The sequence below is a fragment of the Macaca fascicularis genome, chromosome X (assembly GCF_037993035.2).
Source record: "Macaca fascicularis isolate 582-1 chromosome X, T2T-MFA8v1.1".
Classification (NCBI taxonomy): domain Eukaryota; kingdom Metazoa; phylum Chordata; class Mammalia; order Primates; family Cercopithecidae; genus Macaca; species Macaca fascicularis.
The window spans coordinates 53,200,913-53,219,945 of NC_088395.1; the positions used below are offsets into that span (position 1 = coordinate 53,200,913).

General features: G+C 48.5%; 2 protein-coding genes and 1 long non-coding RNA gene across 35 annotated transcripts in view; 1 reads left to right on the forward strand and 2 right to left on the reverse strand.

Moving 5' to 3' along the window:
• KANTR (KANTR integral membrane protein) overlaps window positions 1-1,318 on the forward strand; it is a 117,912-nt gene extending 116,594 nt beyond the window's left edge. For 4 of the 5 annotated variants that reach the window (XR_012430225.1, XR_006695498.3, XR_010584420.2 and 1 more), the window contains one exon: window positions 743-1,318. The gene's annotated coding sequence lies outside the window, so the exon portion shown is untranslated. The remainder of the gene's footprint in view (window positions 1-742) is intronic. The other variant, XR_012430206.1, reaches the window with a different exon arrangement.
• KDM5C (lysine demethylase 5C) overlaps window positions 1-11,413 on the reverse strand; it is a 63,454-nt gene extending 52,041 nt beyond the window's left edge. For 9 of the 29 annotated variants that reach the window (XR_012430192.1, XR_012430190.1, XR_012430191.1 and 6 more), the window contains exons 1-8: window positions 10,939-11,413; window positions 7,040-7,117; window positions 4,478-4,600; window positions 4,002-4,172; window positions 3,385-3,519; window positions 2,319-2,442; window positions 2,040-2,221; window positions 941-1,099 (exon numbers count right to left, since the gene is read on the reverse strand). Coding sequence is in view for 17 of the 29 variants with exons in the window: in XM_005593635.5 (XP_005593692.1) it covers window positions 941-1,099; window positions 2,040-2,221; window positions 2,319-2,442; window positions 3,385-3,519; window positions 4,002-4,172; window positions 4,478-4,600; window positions 7,040-7,117; window positions 10,939-11,088 (1,122 nt within the window). In the remaining 12 variants the exon portion in view is untranslated. Of the gene's footprint in view, window positions 1-940; window positions 1,100-1,675; window positions 2,222-2,318; window positions 2,443-2,530; window positions 3,520-4,001; window positions 4,173-4,477; window positions 4,601-7,039; window positions 7,118-10,938 lie in introns of those variants that run through there. The other 20 variants (XR_006695488.3, XR_012430189.1, XM_074029823.1 and 17 more) reach the window with 8 other exon arrangements.
• A 595-nt stretch (window positions 11,414-12,008) lies between these two features.
• Window positions 12,009-18,810, reverse strand: LOC141409438 (uncharacterized). The gene is made up of 2 exons (XR_012430236.1): window positions 18,670-18,810; window positions 12,009-14,041 (listed from the first exon to the last, which is right to left on the reverse strand). It is a non-coding gene; the product is annotated as an uncharacterized lncRNA (long non-coding RNA).
• Between the last annotated feature and the right edge of the window lie 223 nt (window positions 18,811-19,033).

The following is a 19,033-nucleotide window of genomic DNA, read 5'->3' on the forward strand; positions in this document are numbered from 1 at the left end:
CGCCATTCTCCTGCCTCAGCCTCCCGAGTAGCTGGGACTACAGGCGCCCGCCACCTCGCCCGGCTAAGTTTTTGTATTTTTTTTAGTAGAGACGGGGTTTCACCGTGTCAGCCAGGATGGTCTCGATCTCCTGACCTCGTGATCCGCCCGTCTCGGCCTCCCAAAGTGCTGGGATTACAGGCTTGAGCCACCGCGCCCGGCCCAAACTTTCTAAAAAAGAAAAAAAAAGAACAAAAACTCAGAATTTGAAAGAACATTTTTTTCTTAATATTCCTATCCTTCGGCTGGGCACGGTGGCTCTTGACTGTAATCCCAGCACTCTGGGAGGCCGAGGCGGGTAGATCACGAGGTCAGGAGATCGAGACCATTCTGGCTAACAAGGTGAAACCCTGTCTCTACTAAAAATACAAAAAATTAGCCAGGCGTGGTGGTGGGTGCCTGTAATCCCAGCTACTCGGGAGGCTGAGGCGGGAGAAAGGCGTGAACCCGGGAAGCGGAACTTGCAGTGAGCTGAGATCACACCACTGCACTCCAGCCTGGGTGACAGAGCGAGACTCCGTCTCAAAAAAAAAAAAAAAATTCCTATCCTTCAAGTGTCATTTCTGACATTTTCCCTGATTATTATTACCCTTAGCCATTTTCCTCTCCTCTGAACTTGTTTATCTCAGAGCTCCTAACACACAATTTAGCCTCTGTTTATATGTCACCACATACAGTCTAATTGTGATGCTTACCTCTCCAGGTGGTCTGGCAGCTCTTAGAGGACAAAAGCAAAGGCCGAATCTCCTGCTCCTTTCTCCCAAAGCTCTGCCCAGCCTAATCCCACCACAGAGACCCAAAACCTAAGACTATGGCTGAGCTAAGAAGCTGCCCTCAATAAGGCCAGATGAAGGAAGGCAAGAAAGCCCTATGACGCAGATGTGGAGTGGGGAGGCCTTACCGCCATGACACACTTTGGGCACCGCCAGACACCCTTGGGGATCTCAGGCAGAGGAGGCAGCAGGCAGAAGATGTGGTAGTTGTCATCACAGCCATCACACAGCAGGAGCTTGTCATCCTCATCCCCTCGAGAACACATCCGGCAGACATATGACTCAATCTGCCAGGGGAGAAGAGCAAAAGTTCTCCATTGGAAATCCACTGTGTTTGCTGGCTGAATGATTTACAGTCCTGTACAAGCTAGCCATGCTAGGTCTGGAGCTCAACTGCATGTATGTACCCTCCCCAAATAAGCAGGTAGAGCTGCGAGACCAGTCTTTCATCATCCAGTCTTGAATCCTCCCATTTTTATTCATTCAATAAACACTTACTAAACCCATGTTCAGAACTACGCTGGACTCTAGCACAAAAACAAGACATGGTATCCTTCCAAGTATATACAGTACTCTAGAGACATGTGTTCATAAAAATTAAAAATTGCCAATAGCGGTCCATAAAGGGCACTGTGGAGCCTAGAGAAGGAAGCACTCAAAGCAGCTGGAGATAAGGGGGGATAGCCTTGAGAAAGGACTTCATTGAAAAGGTGACACCTGAAACTGGCTGAAACCTGAAGGCAAAACAAAACTTGGCAACAGGGCAGAGAACAGGGGGAATCTCTTCCAGGCTGAAGAAACAACATGTGCAAAGGATAGGGATGAAAAAGCATAGTGCATCTTACGGGGAAAAATGAACATACCTACAAGGAGTTCAGTGTGGCTATAGCAGAGGAGTGAGGTGGGCAGTGCTGGGGGATGAGGCTAGAGGTCAGCAGGGACTGGATCATGCATGGCAATGAGGAGCTTAGCCTTTATCCTGAAGCAATGGTGAGGCTCCTTCTCTGGACCCTTCCAGCACTTCATGTTGACAGCACTTGATCACCCTTTCTTGCTCTTTGTTCCATGTGAGTTGGCTTTGTTTCCCCAATTAAGGAAGCTAACTGAGGGCAGGGCCCATGGAGGCCCGCTTTTGTGGTTAATGCGACCTGGTCCAGTGCCATGCAGGGGAATGCTTATTGAAGGGACGAGAAGCAGAGCATTAAGAAGTCAGGGCTGGGTCCTTACAAACTGGGCATTGCTGTGGTTCCTCCGCAGCCTCATGGTCATCTTGGTGCAGGGTTCAGGGCTGTGACTCAGCTCCTCCTTGCTCTCCAGGAAGGTCTTAGGCGAAGTTGACTCCACCTTCACATCCCCACCTAACTCCTCCTTCACCACTACTGTGGGAGGACACTCGGGCCCCTCCTTATCTGGGAGAGAGAAAAATGGCTGTAAACAGAGGTCTAGGACACTTAGGGCCCTGACTTTTCTCCTCAGGTGAGGCCACCCCAGCCTGTTAGGACTTACCTTTCTTCCGCAGAGTCTTGTCCTTGGCCATGAGGCCCAGGCCCATCATCTTGGGGCCTGCCCCATAGATCTGTAGCTTTTTCAGCTCTGGATTCTTTTCAATGTCTTCCTCTGTGGGTTCCGGCTGGAAGGAAAGAAGGAAATGAATCAAGACTGCTATCTGGGGCAGACTGTCCCATCCTAAAAGAACAATAACTCAGACTACATATCACCTGATATGCTGGGGGCTGAGGCACAGATGGGCTAAGCCAAGAACTCAGTGTTGCTTTTTGGAGACTGAGGGTAGGTGAGCTGCCTCCTCGGCCCTCTCTCGGAAAGGAATAAAAGACAGGATATCTCAGTTTTCCCAACTGTAAAATGAGAATATTACCTCCTCCCTTATAGTTATGAGGGGGGTTAGGGATAATATATATGAAAAAGCTAGCAGTGTTTGGCATTACCAACAAATGGCAGTGACTAATAGGATCTGCTAAATTACATGCTTCATTGAGCCCAGGGAGTGTCCATCTTGTTCTCTGTTGTATTCCCAGTGCCAAGAAGAATGCCTCGCACATAAGCTTCTGCTTGAAGACATAGCCATAAGGAGCTGGGAACAGTGGTACACACCTGTGGTCCTAGCTACTCAAGAGGCTGAGGCGAGAGGATCACTCAAGCCTAGGAGTTCAAGATTATAGTGCACTATGATCAAGCCTGTGAATAGCCACTGTACTCCAGTCTGGGCAACATAGCAAGACCCTATGTCTCAAAACAAAACAAAAGACACAGGTATAAGGAGAAAGAAGAGTTCTACTTCTATGAGCAGAGTAAGTCTGGAAAGGAACAAAACAGGCAAGAAGAGCAGACATACAAAAGAGGCTGCACAAACAGATCAAGACCCAGCTCAGCAGCTCAGCTGAGAGGGGAGAAAAAAGCAAAAGTGAAGCCAGAGAGAGGCACACACTAACGCTCAGAAGAACTCAGAGAACAAAAGAAGGGATAGTGGAACAGGGAACACAGCCTTAGCCAAAGGGAAGGAAAGGACTCCCTCCACCTCAAAGCTCTAAGTTCGAAGAAGGGGAGTACTCACATCAGGCTGCAGTCTCTTGGCCCGCCGGCCATAGCTGTTGAACTTGGAAGGCTGCACAGACTGTCGTAGGGGGATGCTGTGGGGTTTGTATTCCTTGTCCTTCTCCTCATTATCAAATGGACGTGTGTTACACTGCTGGGGACAGGTGAGGGGTAAGGGTCAGGACATGGGACTCCAGCCCGCAAAAGCAAGAACTTCCCTCTACCCTCACCCAGTGGCATCCAAAGTTGTGGTCCACTCACCTGACCCAAGCACACACTTTGGGAATTCTCAGTGCCTTTGCTTGTATCACTCCTCCCTTCCAGTCACTTCCTCCACCAACCAACCATCTCCCCAACTAAATCAGACGCCATCTCTTCCCACACCTTCTAGCCCAAGCTCTCCCTTATCTGATTTCTCTATCAGTTAAAACTTTGTCACATAACAAATAAGCTAGCTGTACAGATAACTCCAGGACCTCTGACCCTGAGCAGTGCAGAAAGAGAACAAGCATCACTAGGAAAGAGCAGAGTCCAACTCCCAGATCTTCAGTCCGCTAAACCAGTTTCATTAAGAGCAAGTGTGGAAATCTGTGCTGAAGGGTAAAGCCGCGCCCTGCCCCACTTTGACATCCTTACCACAAGGTTGGCTCCAGATTGGTACATTTCATAGGGATAAACAATGCGTTCGTAGTGGGAGCGTAGCAAGGAGCCAATATTTTTGCCTGGTGGGTAGTTGAGGCGCTGGGCTACCCGAGCCCACCGACGGTCCTTGCAGATAGCTTCATAACCACCTTCCTCCACCACAATCTGAAAAAACAAGCAGGAAAAGACATGGATATGCCATGTGTATTTTTGTGAGGGAGTAGGCCTGTAGAAAGGGCAAAAGGGCAATGAGGGCAACTCTAGTCCCTCACTTCACAGGAGGCTATCCCCTTATCCCAATCTCAAATTGCAGCAAAAGATTCCAAGATGTTCTCATGACAGCTTGTGTGCTACCAAGCTGTGCCCCTTCCATTGCAGCCTAAAGATCTAATATTCAAACTAAGGGGGCCCCCACAGTACCAAGGATATTGGGGTGAGGTGGGGGGTGCTTGACAAAAACCTGTTCTTACTTTGCTGAGACTGTAGAGGTCCAAGATCCGCCGTTCTACATTGGGAATCTTTAAGGAGGAGCCCTGGATTTCCCAGAATTTGGCAATCTGGTCCAAGTAGTTCAGTTTCACTCTCGTCTGGGCCTGAAGAAAAAATGGCTCAAAGAGGCTGGCCACCCCCTCCCACTGACCACTATCTTTGGGTCCAATCTTAGGGGAGAACAGAGGAATACAGCAGTCCACACTTTCACTACCCAGGGCTTCTCCCAATGAACCGGATCCCAGACTCTAGGCAGTGCTTAGCCCCACCTCGTTCTCACTTCTTGTTTTTTTTTTTTTTGAGATGGTCTTGCTCTGTCGCCCAAGCTGGAATGGAGTGGTGCAATCACGGCTGACTGTAGACTTGACCTCCTGGGCTCAAGTGATTCTCCTGCCTCAGCCTCCTGAGTAGCTGGAACTACAGGCGCACGCCACCACAACCAGCTAATTTTTGTATTCTTTGTAGCAATGAGGTTTCACCATGTTGCCCAGGCTCGTCTCAAACTCCTAGGCTCAAGCAATCCATCCACTTTGGCCTCCCAAAGAGCTGGGATCACAGGCGCAAGCCACTGCACCCAGCCACTTCTCTCTCATTTGTCACCTTCTAGTCAATCAGAGAAGCCCAAGTCCCAATAGAGAGGGTCACAACTGCCAAAAGCTTTAGATATGTCCTCTGTCAATCTCCCTGACAGGGTCATGTGAGTATTATCATTTCCTCTACAGATGAGGAAACAGAGGCTCAGAGGAGTTAGGTCACACAGCAAGCATCAAGATATTTTGGTGCCACATAACTTGAGCTTTGGCTCTCCCTCTGCTACTTATTTGTTATATTGTCTTGAGCAAATCAGTTTCACTGTGGACTCCTTTTTTCTTTTATTAATAATTATAAATGGAAAATAACTGCACAGTCCACTTACCCCAGAGGGGTAGACTTAATGAGGGGAACAGTGAAGATCCTCTGCAAATTTCAGAATTATATCTAAGCTCTAGGCATGTTTCAGAGAAAGAAAGCTCCAAAAAGGCACACGCACCTCCTTATGTACCACCAAACTTGTTCCATGGTGGCTGAAGGGTGAAAGTGCATGCTATAATTATAGACAGAATGGCCTAGAACTAAGAGATGGTATATCAGAGTAGCACTAGCACCTGGCCAACCCAGGACCCAATGTGGGCCAAAGAGACTAGGAACAAGATATGTATCATGCTTCCCTGAAATCTCAGTAACCAAGAAGGACTCCCATAGGCCCCAAGTCTATAACCTCCTCACTCCAGTCAGAGGGCCTGGTTCTTGGAAGAACTAGATAGTCACTACCATTCACTACCTTGCCCTGATCCCATTAGGGGGAACAAAGACAGCTCTTTCCATTTCATAGCTGAGAAAAACTAAGGTCTATTTGTGCGAAGAAACAACCTACAGTTCCTCAGCTGTGAGAACCCTCAAAGGGCAAGGAAGTGCTCCCTCGACCTCAGCCCCTTAGCTTTCTGAAGTTGGCCTCATCCCTGCTCCTTCTCATTAGCCAGCACTCCCTCTATAGAAAACCTGCCCTTGTGTCATGCTAGGCAACATCTTGCCCAAGCTGTACCCCTATAAACCTGACGAGATATATTTTTCTTTTCTGAGATGGGGTCTTGCTATGTTGCCCAAACTGGTCTTGAACTCCTGGACTCAAACAATCCTCCCACCTTAGCTTCCCAAACTGTTAATAGTGCCGAGGCTGAGGAACTCTGGTCTAGAACACAAGTGAACTTTTAGGGTGTAAGTATTCAGCTGGGCCTGGGCCTAATCCCCACCCCTTGGACATCTAGTAAGATTTGTGGGTACATAATAATGGGGGAGGCAGTGGCAGCGGCAGCATATGCCTAACCTAGAGCTTCCATGGAAAACTCCAGGATCTTACGTGGAAATGGCTTCAGTGAGCCTAATCTCACTACCCCAGGCATTCTCAAGCAGGGAAAACCCCACCTGTCCATGAAAAGGGCCTGGACTTCCTGTACAGAACAAAAGGGAGAAGGAAAATCCTACCTGCCTGACCCCTGGCCAAGTCTCTAACCATTCCAGCCTCCACAGAGCCCAGTTCTTGTGTTGTTCTGCCCATCTACCTAAACTCCCACCTTACCAAGCACCCATGGAAGGAAAGTAGAAAGCACAGGGCTGTGGATGAATTGGATATATGAAGCCACATTCAGCTGGCCAAGGAAGAAGGGGTATCAGCCAGTTCCATATTTCCTTTTTGTTGACTCAGCTAGGGTAGGCTAGTTCACAGGGGAGCTTCAGAAGTAACAAACCTTTGTGAGAAAGAGATATATGTCCCTAGCCTTTGGGCTATCAAATCACAAATGCTAAATGCCCCTGGCTCTTGGTTATATTCAGAGTTCTAAAGCTTCTTCCATGCCCTGGGCACACTAAAGTAATGCAATTTCACAGAAGAGAGAATAAAGGCCTAGCTAGGTAAAGTACCTCAGTCAGAGAAACTATAAGGGAAGTGGGATTAGAACTCAGGTATCCATTCTCCCAACCCCACCACCAGCTCCTAGTCTTCTCACCTCTAGCTCATTCAGCCTCTGGATTCGGGGGGTAAACCTGAAGTTGTCCACTTCCACAGCAAAGGGTGGCTGCCAGTCCTGAGAGGGTAGAGAGGGAAAAGGGACTTGAGTTATCTTAGCATAGTGTAAGACCGAACTCACCAAAAGCAGCTCGGAATCTCACTGGCACCTTCCCAGACCTCTAGCCACTCCAGACCCTTTAACCTGCAAACATCCTACCCAACCACCCACCCCTACCTCCCCCCAGAACTCACAAGAGTCTAGCAGCCCTCAAGTCCACACCCAAGGCCCCATGCACATGCCCTAGGAAACTTCTCCTGAGTCCCACCCAACAGTACAGTGCCAGGATTTCAAGAAATTAAGAGATGGAGCCTCTGTTTTGTTGACCCTAAACCTTCTCCACACCCACATTAACTCCTTATCCCCTAGGCATGTGCTGTAGGACACACAGGCCTGGGAGTACTGGAAAGCACACAGGATCTAGAGTCAGAAGACATGGGTTCACATTCTAGATCTGCTACTTACTAGCTATGACATTTTAGCTTTCTGAACTTGTTTTCTCATCTGTGAGGTGGGAATATGAACTCTAGCCCTGGCTTCCACACAAGACCAATAAGAAAAATTAAAACTAGTTTTCAAATGAAAATGTTATTCAAAGGAGTCATCGTTATGACCTGACGTGTAAGGCTGACCACACCTCACAATACACATGCAGGGTAGCTTAGCTCCGATTCTGGCAGGACGTAAAGGTTTGGCCCTTTAATGTTTGTTCTCTCAGTTTAAGGGCCTGAGATAGACACTGCAGGGAAGAGCAAGGAACAGGGAGCAAGTACGTGTATCACTCACCCAGTCTGGAAGGCTTCCTGTGGATCCTCTCTCATACACCTGCCTGGTACAGGAAGAGGCAGGGGAGGGAGCTCCAGGGGGTGGGGGTAAGAGCTGGGATGCCTGACCGTGGTGGCAAAGAATGGGAGGATTTGGGGAGGGAAGTCAGGTAAGAATCATGAAAGTGGGAGAAACTCTGCCCTGCCAATTTGGAGCTTGCTGTGTCCTGCCCAAAGGTCAGCTGTGAAGAACCCACTCTCCAACACCCCTTTCCAACCTCCTACGCAGTCCTCTCCTTCCCAGAGCCCTGGTTCCTGCTGGGTTGGCAAAATGAACCTAAAGTAACCTAAATCAATGCTCGAGGAAAGTGAGGCTCAGAGAAAAAAAAGTGAAATTTCCAAAATTACATGCTGAGTTAGTGGCGGAGCCAAGAACCCACGTCTTCTGACCTCTGATCCAAGGCCTTTGCACTACACCGGACACCAGTGTTCATACATATATGCATACACATGGGTGGGGGGGAGACAGTAAAAGAGAAGAAAATCTGCTGACCTCTTCTGCACACACACTTTTAGAAAATGGGCTAGAGGACTCATACTTGCATGCATACACAGACCACACTCCCCTTCCCCTACCAGCCAAAGCAGGTGGCAAATATCTGGGGCTCAGTAAGCAGGGACCAAAAAGAAAAAAAAAAAAAAAAAAACGCAGGCCAAAATGGTATGGCTCAAATCCAGACAAGCTCCCCGTGCCCGCCTGCCTCTCATCAGGATAGGGCAGTCCCCTCAGCACAGGTAACCCAGCTAAAAAGGTGCTCAAACCCCAAACTCCGGGCACTCTTCTTTCCTGCTGAATCAAATTCTAGACAATCAGCACCTGACAGGAAATGGCAGCCCTGGAATGCTACAGCAGGAGCCATGGATGCAACAGATACCTGGGAAGGCCCTGCAAACCGCCTGCCTTCATTTCCAGACTACTGTATGCCAAATGCTTAGTATGTTGGTATTACTGGGATGTGGTGATAAAAAAGGTTGGCTACCTGATGAAGAAAGTAAGATCCCTCCAAACTCCCCTGGGTCTACTCAGGGTACCCACAACTCTCCTCCCACCCATCTTTCCCAGGCATAGCAGTCACCTGCCCAGCAATTCAGGCCCGAAACCATCCTTCCTCCAGCAAACCTCCAATTCCCAGGCACCACCCATATACAGGTTCCCACCCTGGGCCCAAGCATCACTTGAGCAAGTACTTCAAACTTCAACCAGAAGAAGGCCAGCTGCCTAAAGGTGTCCTATGAGCAGCCATAGAGAAGGAAAACACCAAACCAAACCAGACAGCCAGGTATCCTGGATTAGAGGGAAGCACACTGTTGACCAGCGAAAAGAAGCAAAATAAAGGATGGCCTCCTGCTGGCCATGCACACCTGGGACATGTCATTCTTTCCCTTCCTGATCCCCCAAAGCAGGATAACAACACCGGCACAAGGCCAGCCTGCCTAAGTCAGTCCAAGATAGAAAAAAAAGGAATTCAGGCCTCAACTACCCCCATGTCACCTACGCCTCTCTTTCCCACAGGTTTGCCCAACTACTTCAGGGAGTGCCTCCTTGAGGCTGCCCAGGACTCCTGCCTCTCCCTTCCACTAGCCTTCCTGACCCTCTACCCACTGCCACTCCCTCACCATGGACAAGGATACCTCAGAAATCTATGGCCAGACTCCAAGAAGGAAGAAATTAGCTTACCCAACACCTCCTAGAAGATCTATCTGAAACCATCCTAGATCTGTGGCTGAGCACCAGAAAGCACCAAGTTGGATAAGAAGGCCTGTGGTGCCCTCCTCAGGTAGGAATGAAGCTTCCTATTCCATTTCAGCCAGAAGACACCCACTCAAAAACACCCTTTTCCAGCAAAGCTCAATTTCTGCGCTTGGAATCCCAAGTGATCACTGAACATTATCATCATTTTTCCACCATACCAGCAAGGCAGCAGCTTGCCCTAGCCCTTGAGGGACTTCTAGCCTGAAGCCAGGCCTAGGAGGAAAGCTATGGCCTTTGTTGCTGACCCCTGTGAATCATGTTCCAAAGGGGACAGAATTCCATGGCTCCATTCTGTTCTGGGGGCCCAAGAGTGCCCTATCCTCTGGGATCTCCTACATCCTGGACCAGAACAGAGTAGAAATCTGAGAAGGACTCACACCCCACCACCAAGCTGACTGGTCCAAACATCTCCATAGGAAGTCAAGTCTGCGGGATGATGTGCAGAAAAGGCCTTGACATTGCCTTCGATGAGGAAAATAAGAGGACAATTCCCTGAACCCACCTCAAGGGAGACAGAGCAATCCCTGTGAGACTGATTTCCTGACTGGTCCAGCAGGCCAGGATATTATCATAGATGAATTGGCCTGGCAGGGTATGAGTAAATATGAGTCAACCTACATAGGAATAACCAATGACCACATCAAACACCCTCACAGTCACAATAATTACCACTTATCTAGTGCCTACTACATACAGACGCTACCTAGTTTAATTCAATCCTCTAAATAACCATTCCTGGGACCCATTTCACAGGCTCGGAGAGATTACTTCTACTTTCCCAAGGTCACACAGCTGCTAAGCTTCAAAGTGGAGTTTTGAACTCAAGTCTGTCTCCCTTCAGGGCTGCGATCTTTCTACTAATACTATACCATGCTGCGTGCCTTAAGGGAAGTGATGACAACAGATTGGAGAAACGCCTTATTTTTACAGCCTCGACCTACGTGGCCCGGGCTAACTAAGAGATGTGCGGGGTGCCTCTCTGTGAACTCCCTCCGGCCCACTAGGAATCCCGGTTTTAAACCAAGAGTGATTCTGAAGAGCCGGAGTGGGGGTAGATCTGTGACTCCAGGTCACCCGTGGGCCTCACACAACGAGAGGACCCCTGGCCCAACACTCTTTTTCCGATCCGCGCCGCATCCACAACGGTCCCAGCCACCCACTCTCCCCACCTCGAGCTGCCCTCCGCCCCAGACTTCGCCGCTGGCTACCCTACTGCTTCATTCCCCGTCTCGCCGCCGGCGAAAACCGGCCCCGGGGCTTACCGCAGGTGGGCGGATCTTGCAAATGCCCGATTTCTCTGCGATGGGCCTGATTTTCGCGATGTAGCCAAGAGGGTCTCGGAACTCGGCCCAGCTAGGCTCGAACACTGGGCACTCCGGCGGCGGTAGGAAATCGTCGGACCCCGGCTCCATGGTGGGCCCTAGGTCTGGGCCAGGGATCAGGAGGGCTTGGACCGCCCTTAAGGACTCATGGCGCCGCCGCTGTTTGAAGCCGAGGCAATGCTCGGAGGCTAGGCCCTAAGCGGGGCAGCCGCCGCCCGCCGAGGGCCTAGGGGGGCGTGTGGCCGTCGTGCTCTGAGAGTCTCAAGCTGACGCTACTGCTACCGCCTCTTCGTCCTGCTCCGTTTCTTCCAAACTGTGTCGTTGCCTCCCCACTACCGCAGCCTTCGCCACCACAGTTACCTCCCAAACACCGCGGCCTTCATCGCCGCCGCCGCCGCCATCTTGGTTTGTCAGCGTCTCCCCCTCCCCACACCACAACAAACCGGATCCTTCCGCGCGGTGTCCTTCCGAGCCTCGTATACCTTGCGTCACACCAAGCCCTAGGAAATCTTCATATAGTGGAGACCGAGCTAAATAGGCTGCTATGGGTTCTATTCGGAAGGGGTTACTCAAAAGTACCACCCCCGATTGAGAGAAAATAGTTCATTGCAACGGCGGAGGAACAAGATTGTAATTAGTTTGCCGGATCCTCTTTCCGGATGGACCGGCGGTGCACGTTTAAAGGCCAGTGATGCGCATGCGCATTATGGAGACCGGAAGAGGAGCTCGTGTCCGTGGGTGGTGGAGCCAAACCGGCACTCCCTCGCAGACCTCAACCGGGTCGCTATCCCGGCACCAGCGTTCTGTGTCCCTTCTCCCTGGTCTTACCGGTGTGGGCTGCGGAAGGCGGCTTTGGGAGCCTGATTGCAAAGGACCCCTTCTGCTGGCCCGCGGGGTGGGGGGAGATGTACTAGGCTCCAGCTCTAGACACTGACACCTCTGGGGCTTTGAAATAAGGAAGGCAGGAAGCTGCTTACTCCCCGGGGATTATGGATTTTTAGACTCCTGAGTCCCAAGTAAAGGAGGAAATCTTTATTTCATCCAAGTTACAGGTAGAGCGATGGGGTTTCGATTCTTACCCCCCAAAAGTCACTGGGAGTCAGCATTTTAATGAATGCTTTCAACTCTTCTGTATTCACTTTTACCGTGTACACATTAGTTGCATACACTCCGACAAAATAAGCCTGTTTAACTATTGGATATTTAGCAACGGCGTATTTATTCAGTGTCTACTGTGTAAAACACCTGTTTGCCCATTTGTGAGCCTGCAGTGTACTTTCCAAACATCCGTGTACTTTGATTGTATTTATTGTGTATAGCCCCTGTGCATTTGGTACCAACTGTATGTACATTTACTCCTATTGTGTGCATGTTCCTTGAGCAGTTTCTGAATAGGTTCATTGCAACTACAGTACTTTGAATGAGTATCAAACCAGTACTTTGTACACAGACATCAGACATCTACTGATTGGAGGATCATCTATGTCATTCATCAGCTGTGGACCTACTGCATGTAGTTTGAACACCTACTGTGCAAATATTTGAGTACTTGTGTACATGCTGATTAAGTAATTTTGTTTTCCCCCATCAGACTATGAATTCCTCAAGGGCAGGGACCATGTGGCCTTATACCTCCTTAGCACTTGGTGTGTTAAGCAGTAAATTAATGTTGAGTAAACAAAAGAAAAATGAATAAATGTCCTTAGCATATATTGACTGAAAAATATGTATACTTTTTGCAAACATTTCCTGTTTAACATATTAAACATCCACTGTAAGCTTAAGGCAGGTAGGGAGTGTCATACCTTCGTGCAGTTAACTGTTCCTAATCAGATACTGTGCCAATTAGGTCCATCCTGCCTACTTCAGGACTGAGCTAAAGACATCCTAGCTGAGGGAACAGGGCACACAGGTAGGAGCTCATGCCCTGGGCTCAAAGAGTCATGCCTTACAGTCCCACCAGCTCTGCCATTTTCTAGTTTGTAACCTTGAACAAGTCCCAACTTCTGTAACTGAAATGGGGATACTACATACCTTGCAGAATTGTCGTGTACTTGGCACATAGCAGGCCCTCAGTATCTGGTAGCTGTTATTTTTATTTCTGAGAGTCAACAACCAATATGCCAAAACTCATTAAGAATCTCCTTTGTGTCAGACACTGTGCTAGTGCTTTTATATTTTTTTTATCACCTGAATCCTTATATTACCTTCAGTGTTCAAGATCTTTATCCCCACTTGGCTCGTGTGGAGACTTGTCCCAAGTAACAAAGATATTAAGTGACATCTTTCTAGTTTTCTAGGTGTCAGGGGAAACCTCAGCCCCTCTCCACCAGAAACACAGGTGGATGGTCCAACTGAACAGCTGTCTGGACAGGAAGCAGGAAAGCTAGGCAAAGTGATGCTAATCACAGTAATACCACTAGCCTCTCACATGGATAAGCATCTAATTGCCTACATGGCTAGTTCATGCCAATTATTTCCCTTAGTCTTTGCAACAGTCTTCGGAAAGATGTAGGTGAATTTACCCAGTCTGTAGATGAGGAACCAAGTTTCAGAAAGATTAAACAACTTGCCCAATGTTACACAGGAAGTTGCTGACTCTGGTCAAATGCTCTTCCTGTCGTTTGCCCTCACCAGGAATAGAGGAGGTGAGGGAAAAGGGAGCTGCTGGGGTGAGAGGCAGGGTGGTGGGGCAGGGCCCAGTCCTTGGCAATATGGGGCATGCAGGGTCTGGAGCTTGGACTGCCCATCGGGCAGCACCCCCAGGCCACCGTGGCTGTGACTGTGATGGTGGTGGTGGTGTGTGAAAGAAGCAGATGAAAAGGAGGCAGAGGCCTGGCCAGAGAAGGATGAGGAGAATCTAGAAGGTGGGAGAATACGGTAGATCCTAGGCTGAAGGAAGTTCAGCCTTTCCATCCAGAGGCAGTTCAGGGAAGGACAAAGAGCATGAATCAGGAATCAGGAGGCCAGATTTTGGGTCTCAGCTCTGCACAGTCTTCCTACAGGCTTCTTTGAGGTACTTTAGCCCAGACACATCCCTGTCCTGGAAAATTAAATAGAAATCACTAGTCTTTGAAGCCAATGAGATAGAATTTATTCGTTTACAAATATTTATTAAATTTCTATTATGCACCAGAAAATTTTCTGGGCACTGGGAATATAATGGTGACCAAGACAGACGTAGTCTCTACTTTCCTGGAGCTGACATGCACCCACTGAGATCTGCCAACTACCTCACCTTCCTGAGCCTTTTCTCCTTTATATAATGAAGCTAAATAATCCCTTCCTCACAGTGTTGTTAGGAGGATTAGAGATAATGATGACTGCCATTCATCAAGGGCCAGGTGCTATGAAGTAGGTATTGTTATCCCCATCCTACAGATGAGGAAATTGAAGCTCAGGGAAGTGTAAACATATTCACCTCACATGGCTAGTAAGTGCAGGACCAGAACTCAAACTCAGGTCTGTCTGACTGTTGTACAACTCTACCTGTAAAAGTCTCAGATGGTGCTCCCAATGTAGTAAGGCATTCAGGAAATGGGTTTGTTCCCCAAGCCATGGGTCTTGCTGGGGGCCAACCAGAGTCTAGGCGCTGCGGACTTAAGAACTGGGATGCATCAAGGAGCTCACCCCAGGCTGGGGGCTGGCTTGGCCTCACCTATCCACCTGGGAGACAGGGTCTGACATGGAGTTGGTGCAGAGCAGTGACTGGAAGGCTCATCTGGGCTCAAAACCACACTCACCCCATTCGTGTTTTGTGTATCAACTGGGCGACACTGACTTTGTGTCTCACTTTTTTGGTTTGTAAAATATGGTCTCTTCCAGCTCTGAAGTAGGTTTGAGCTGTTGGTTCTGATTCCTAAATAGCTCTAGAATCCATCCCCTCCTCCTCGCCATCTTCCACTCCTCTTGTGAGCCTTTTACTATCTCTAGCCTTTACTCTTAAAAGAGCCTCCTCAAGGTATCTGTGTGAACTCATGGTTTATTAGACAGAGGCAGAGAGAGAAATATCGATGTCTGGTATAGAAATATAGATGTATAGTATGTGCTTAATACATATACATAACAACAAAATGATTTATCCAAAATAATGTTAATTCAAAATGAATTATGACAGTAGTGGATTACAACTCACTGGTTAAAATAAAAATCCATGACTCCACATTGATATAAGTAAATAAAGTGAGAGAAAAGGGAAAGTAGAATTCTAAATTATATAGAAGGAATGATGGAGCTAGAAAATCATCAATGGATGCTCAAACCTTTACAAAATAAAAGAGCAAGCTCTTCAAATATTGCTGTAACACCTAGTGCCCAAATCTTGGTTTCTAAATGTCATTCTCTACTAAAAAAAAAAAAAAACCAGGGCTCCTTGGAAGGGCTCATAAAAAGATGGAGATGTGCCACAGGACACAGGGGCTTAGAGGGCTTCTTACTGGCCAAATCTGGGGTTGTGAATATCAAAATAAAGAATGATGTTAATGGGTTACATATAAACCATTGAGTGAAATAAACAATCATTAAGTCCATAAGGATATAAATAAATACATGTAGAAGGGAAAGCCCTCCCTTATAGTGGAAAGCCAACTAAGACATGCCCAGGCCGGGTGCAGTGGCTCATGCCTATAGTCCCAACACTTTGGGAGGACTGCTTGAGGCCAGGAGTTTGAGACCAGCCTGGGTAACCTAGCAAGACCTCCATCTCTATAAAAATTTTTTTAATTAGCTGGGCGTGGTGGTGTGTGGCTGTGGTCCCAGCTACATGGAAGGTTGAGGTGGGAGGATCACTTGAACCCAGGAGTTCGAAGCTGCAGTGAGCTATGATCGCACCACTGCACTGGGCAATGGGATGAGACCCTGCCTCAAAAAAGAAAAAAAAAATACATATTGAAAGAATGATGGCATTTGAAAATCACCATTTGACAACCCCAGCCATAATAATTGTTCCAGTGAACGCTAAAACCAGTGAGTGGAAGTTTGAGAGTAACAACATTTCCATTCATCTCTCCACAAGATACTCATCCACTACAATGGGGAAAGTGGTAACTTTACAGTGGAGATATTAGATAGCCCAATTTGTTACCTGGTCTTACTTTAGCTGCTGCTGAGGCCAGCGTGAGAAACCTGTTGGCAACAGAGTAACAGGGAGCAGCTGGGGAGACCTGCCTGTCTCCACGCTGCACCATGTGCTGTGCCCACCGCTGGAGCTCCAGTTCCCATTCCTTTCTTACTGTGCTACTAACACATTGCATTCGCTCACACCTCCAGGCCTTTTCATGCGCTGCTCCCTCTAACAAATGCCCTTCTCTGTCAGGCTAAGTCCTACTCACCCTTCAGGACTACTCCACTAAAAGGGGGGGCTCCAGAAAACGATGCCTGACCCCACCCACACACCCCAAGTTGGGTTTTCCCCTCCTCTGTGTTCCCACACACCCAGGGCTTCCTTCTGGGCGTGTACTTACTTTATCATCTTCACATTATCCCCACCAGGCTGTCTGTCCACTCCTGAAACTCTTGTCCTACACTGTCTGACGTGGTAGCCACTTACCCACATGTGCTTATTTATTTACATTTAAATTTAATAAAATGAAAAGTGCAGTTCCTCAGTTGCACTAGCCACGTTTTGAGTGCTCAGTAGCCACATGTGGCTAGTGGTTACCATATTGAACAGCACAGGTATGGGACATTTTGCTTATCACAGACAGACCTTACTGGACAGCACTGGAGAACAAACATAAGAACTCTGAGATTCTAGGACCTTTGTCCTTTGTGTTTGTTTGTTTGTTGGTTGGTTTGTTTTTGAGACAGAGTCTCCCTCTGTCACCCAGGCTGGAGTGCATTGGCGTGATCTCGCTCGGCTCACTGCAACCTCCGCCTCGCGGGTTCAAGCAATTCTGTTCTTTGTTATGTGTTGTCTCTCCCCATCTGTATCCCCAGAGAGATTGGCAGCAGCACCTTTGATATAAGAATAGTCAATGGGCTTGCTGTCTTCAGGTCCTCAGAGAAATGGGGAAGTGAGGAGATTAACTACCCCTCCACAGTCTGGACAGTGCATTTCTGGAGGGGTGGAGGGGGTGAGGAGCACAGACAGCCCAGCGCTGGGACTGCAATGAGGACTGGAGGAGGAGAATTTAGGAAACAGTTGAAGGAAGCATGAGGAGCTCCCAGAGGGGCCCGGAAACTTGGTACACAGGTTGCATCAATCAGTAAATCAACCAATGCAAAGATATCTAACTCTGAGACTTAGAAAGAACCGTTCGTTCATTCATTCGATCAACAAAATTTTAGTACCATCTGGGCTGTGCCAGGCACTATATGGGGCAATGCTCTGGATGGGGATGATTCAGACCAGTGTCACTCCCACGCCACTTAAGGTATGGTGGGGAAGGATCTCAGAGAATGTGATGAAGGGCACATTTTGTGAAGGATGGGTTCCTCAAGCCCATCTTGCAAGGGTTGGGAAAACCTTCATCAGGGATGTTGGGGGGAGTATCGTGGCAGGGGGGAAAGGCACAAGTAAAATGCTGAGTTTGGAAAGTACACAGAGGCATTTTTGGGGAACAGTAAGTGGATGGCCAATGTGTGGGTGAGGAATGAGAGTTAGGACCACAGAGATTGGCTGGGCCACCTTGTGGAACACCTCCCATGTAAAGATAAGTGGTCTCTGTAGGTGGCTTACTGTGTGTCTGGCCATGAGGTAGGCACTTCACATGCATCTGTTAACTGTCCTGCAAGGTTATTATCCCCATCTTACAGGTGGAAAGCCAGGCTCTGAAGGGTTAGGTGACTTGCCAAATGCAGCACAGGCAAGTCACTGAGCCAGGATTTGAGTGCTAAAAGCTGAGCTTTGGAAAAATGCGACCAGAATCAAGCTGAAGGTAGGGAAACGATCGTGCAGCTTGGTCCAGCAGGGAAGAAAACTAAAAAATGTTGATTGGACTTGATTCAGGACCTTGTGGGTCTAAGCTCTTCAAACCCTCACGTCTGGTCCATAAGGCAGCATCAAATGTGTAGGTGGCCCCAGCTGCTGCTTTTGCTAGTTGTCTTCCCTGGGACACCTTTGAACATGCATACAAGGAAGAAAACAAATAATTGGTCCGAGCTGCTAAGAGCGAGGCCATCCAAACCATTCCCTTTAAGAGGCCATTCCAGATTCTAGGAAGGCAGCAAAAATAGTGACTGAATGCTGCTTCTGGGGAGCCTGCTGACTTTAACCAAGAACCATGGCTCAACCCCACTTCTCCTGCGCTAGATTAAGATCCAGGACATAATCAGTGATGCTAGAAACACGTCCGTTTCAGAGGGAAGAGGTTTGGGAGGACTGGAAAGGGCCCTGGGGCTAGAAGTCAGGAAACCCCATCCTGACTTGCTGAGTGGCCTTGGGAGAGACTCTTCCCTTCTCTCAGCCTGTCCCCTTCTCTGTACATGAAAGGGAGTCCAGCTATTTGTTATCTAACATCCCAAGTATATATGCAGAGCTCTTAAAATGTATCTAGCCCTGTGCCTTCCAAATCACTCTCCCACCCTCAAGGATAGAAATGTGGCCAGCCATTGTGGGGATGAGGGAGAAGCTCCCAAGCCAGGCCAGGCCAGCCACATCCAGGGTGAGAGGAGATGCCCCAAGAGTGGAAGGAAGCATCCATCCTATGAAAGGAAGAGAAGGGAACTAACTTGCTCAGCTCTATCCTGGCTCCTTGGCATCCATTACTCCTGGGAATCATCATCATCTCCATGTGGCAACGGCTTATCAGCCCAAGTTTTACACTGAGGAAACGGAGACTCAGAGAGGGTGACTCTCCCGAATTCACATGCCTAGGAATGAAAACCCCAGGATGTGAACTGGATCAACTCCAAAGCCCATACTCTTGCCACTCTGTCACGCAAACTGTGCATGAAATGAGATAGAAAAACCTCCCTCACTCCCACCTCCCTCCAAGCAAAGCATCTCATCCACCCAGGTGCCCGAATTTCTAACATTAGCGCATCACCTCCCTGGGCTAAGGCCTCTCTCCACGGGCTCCACAGTGGGGAAGGG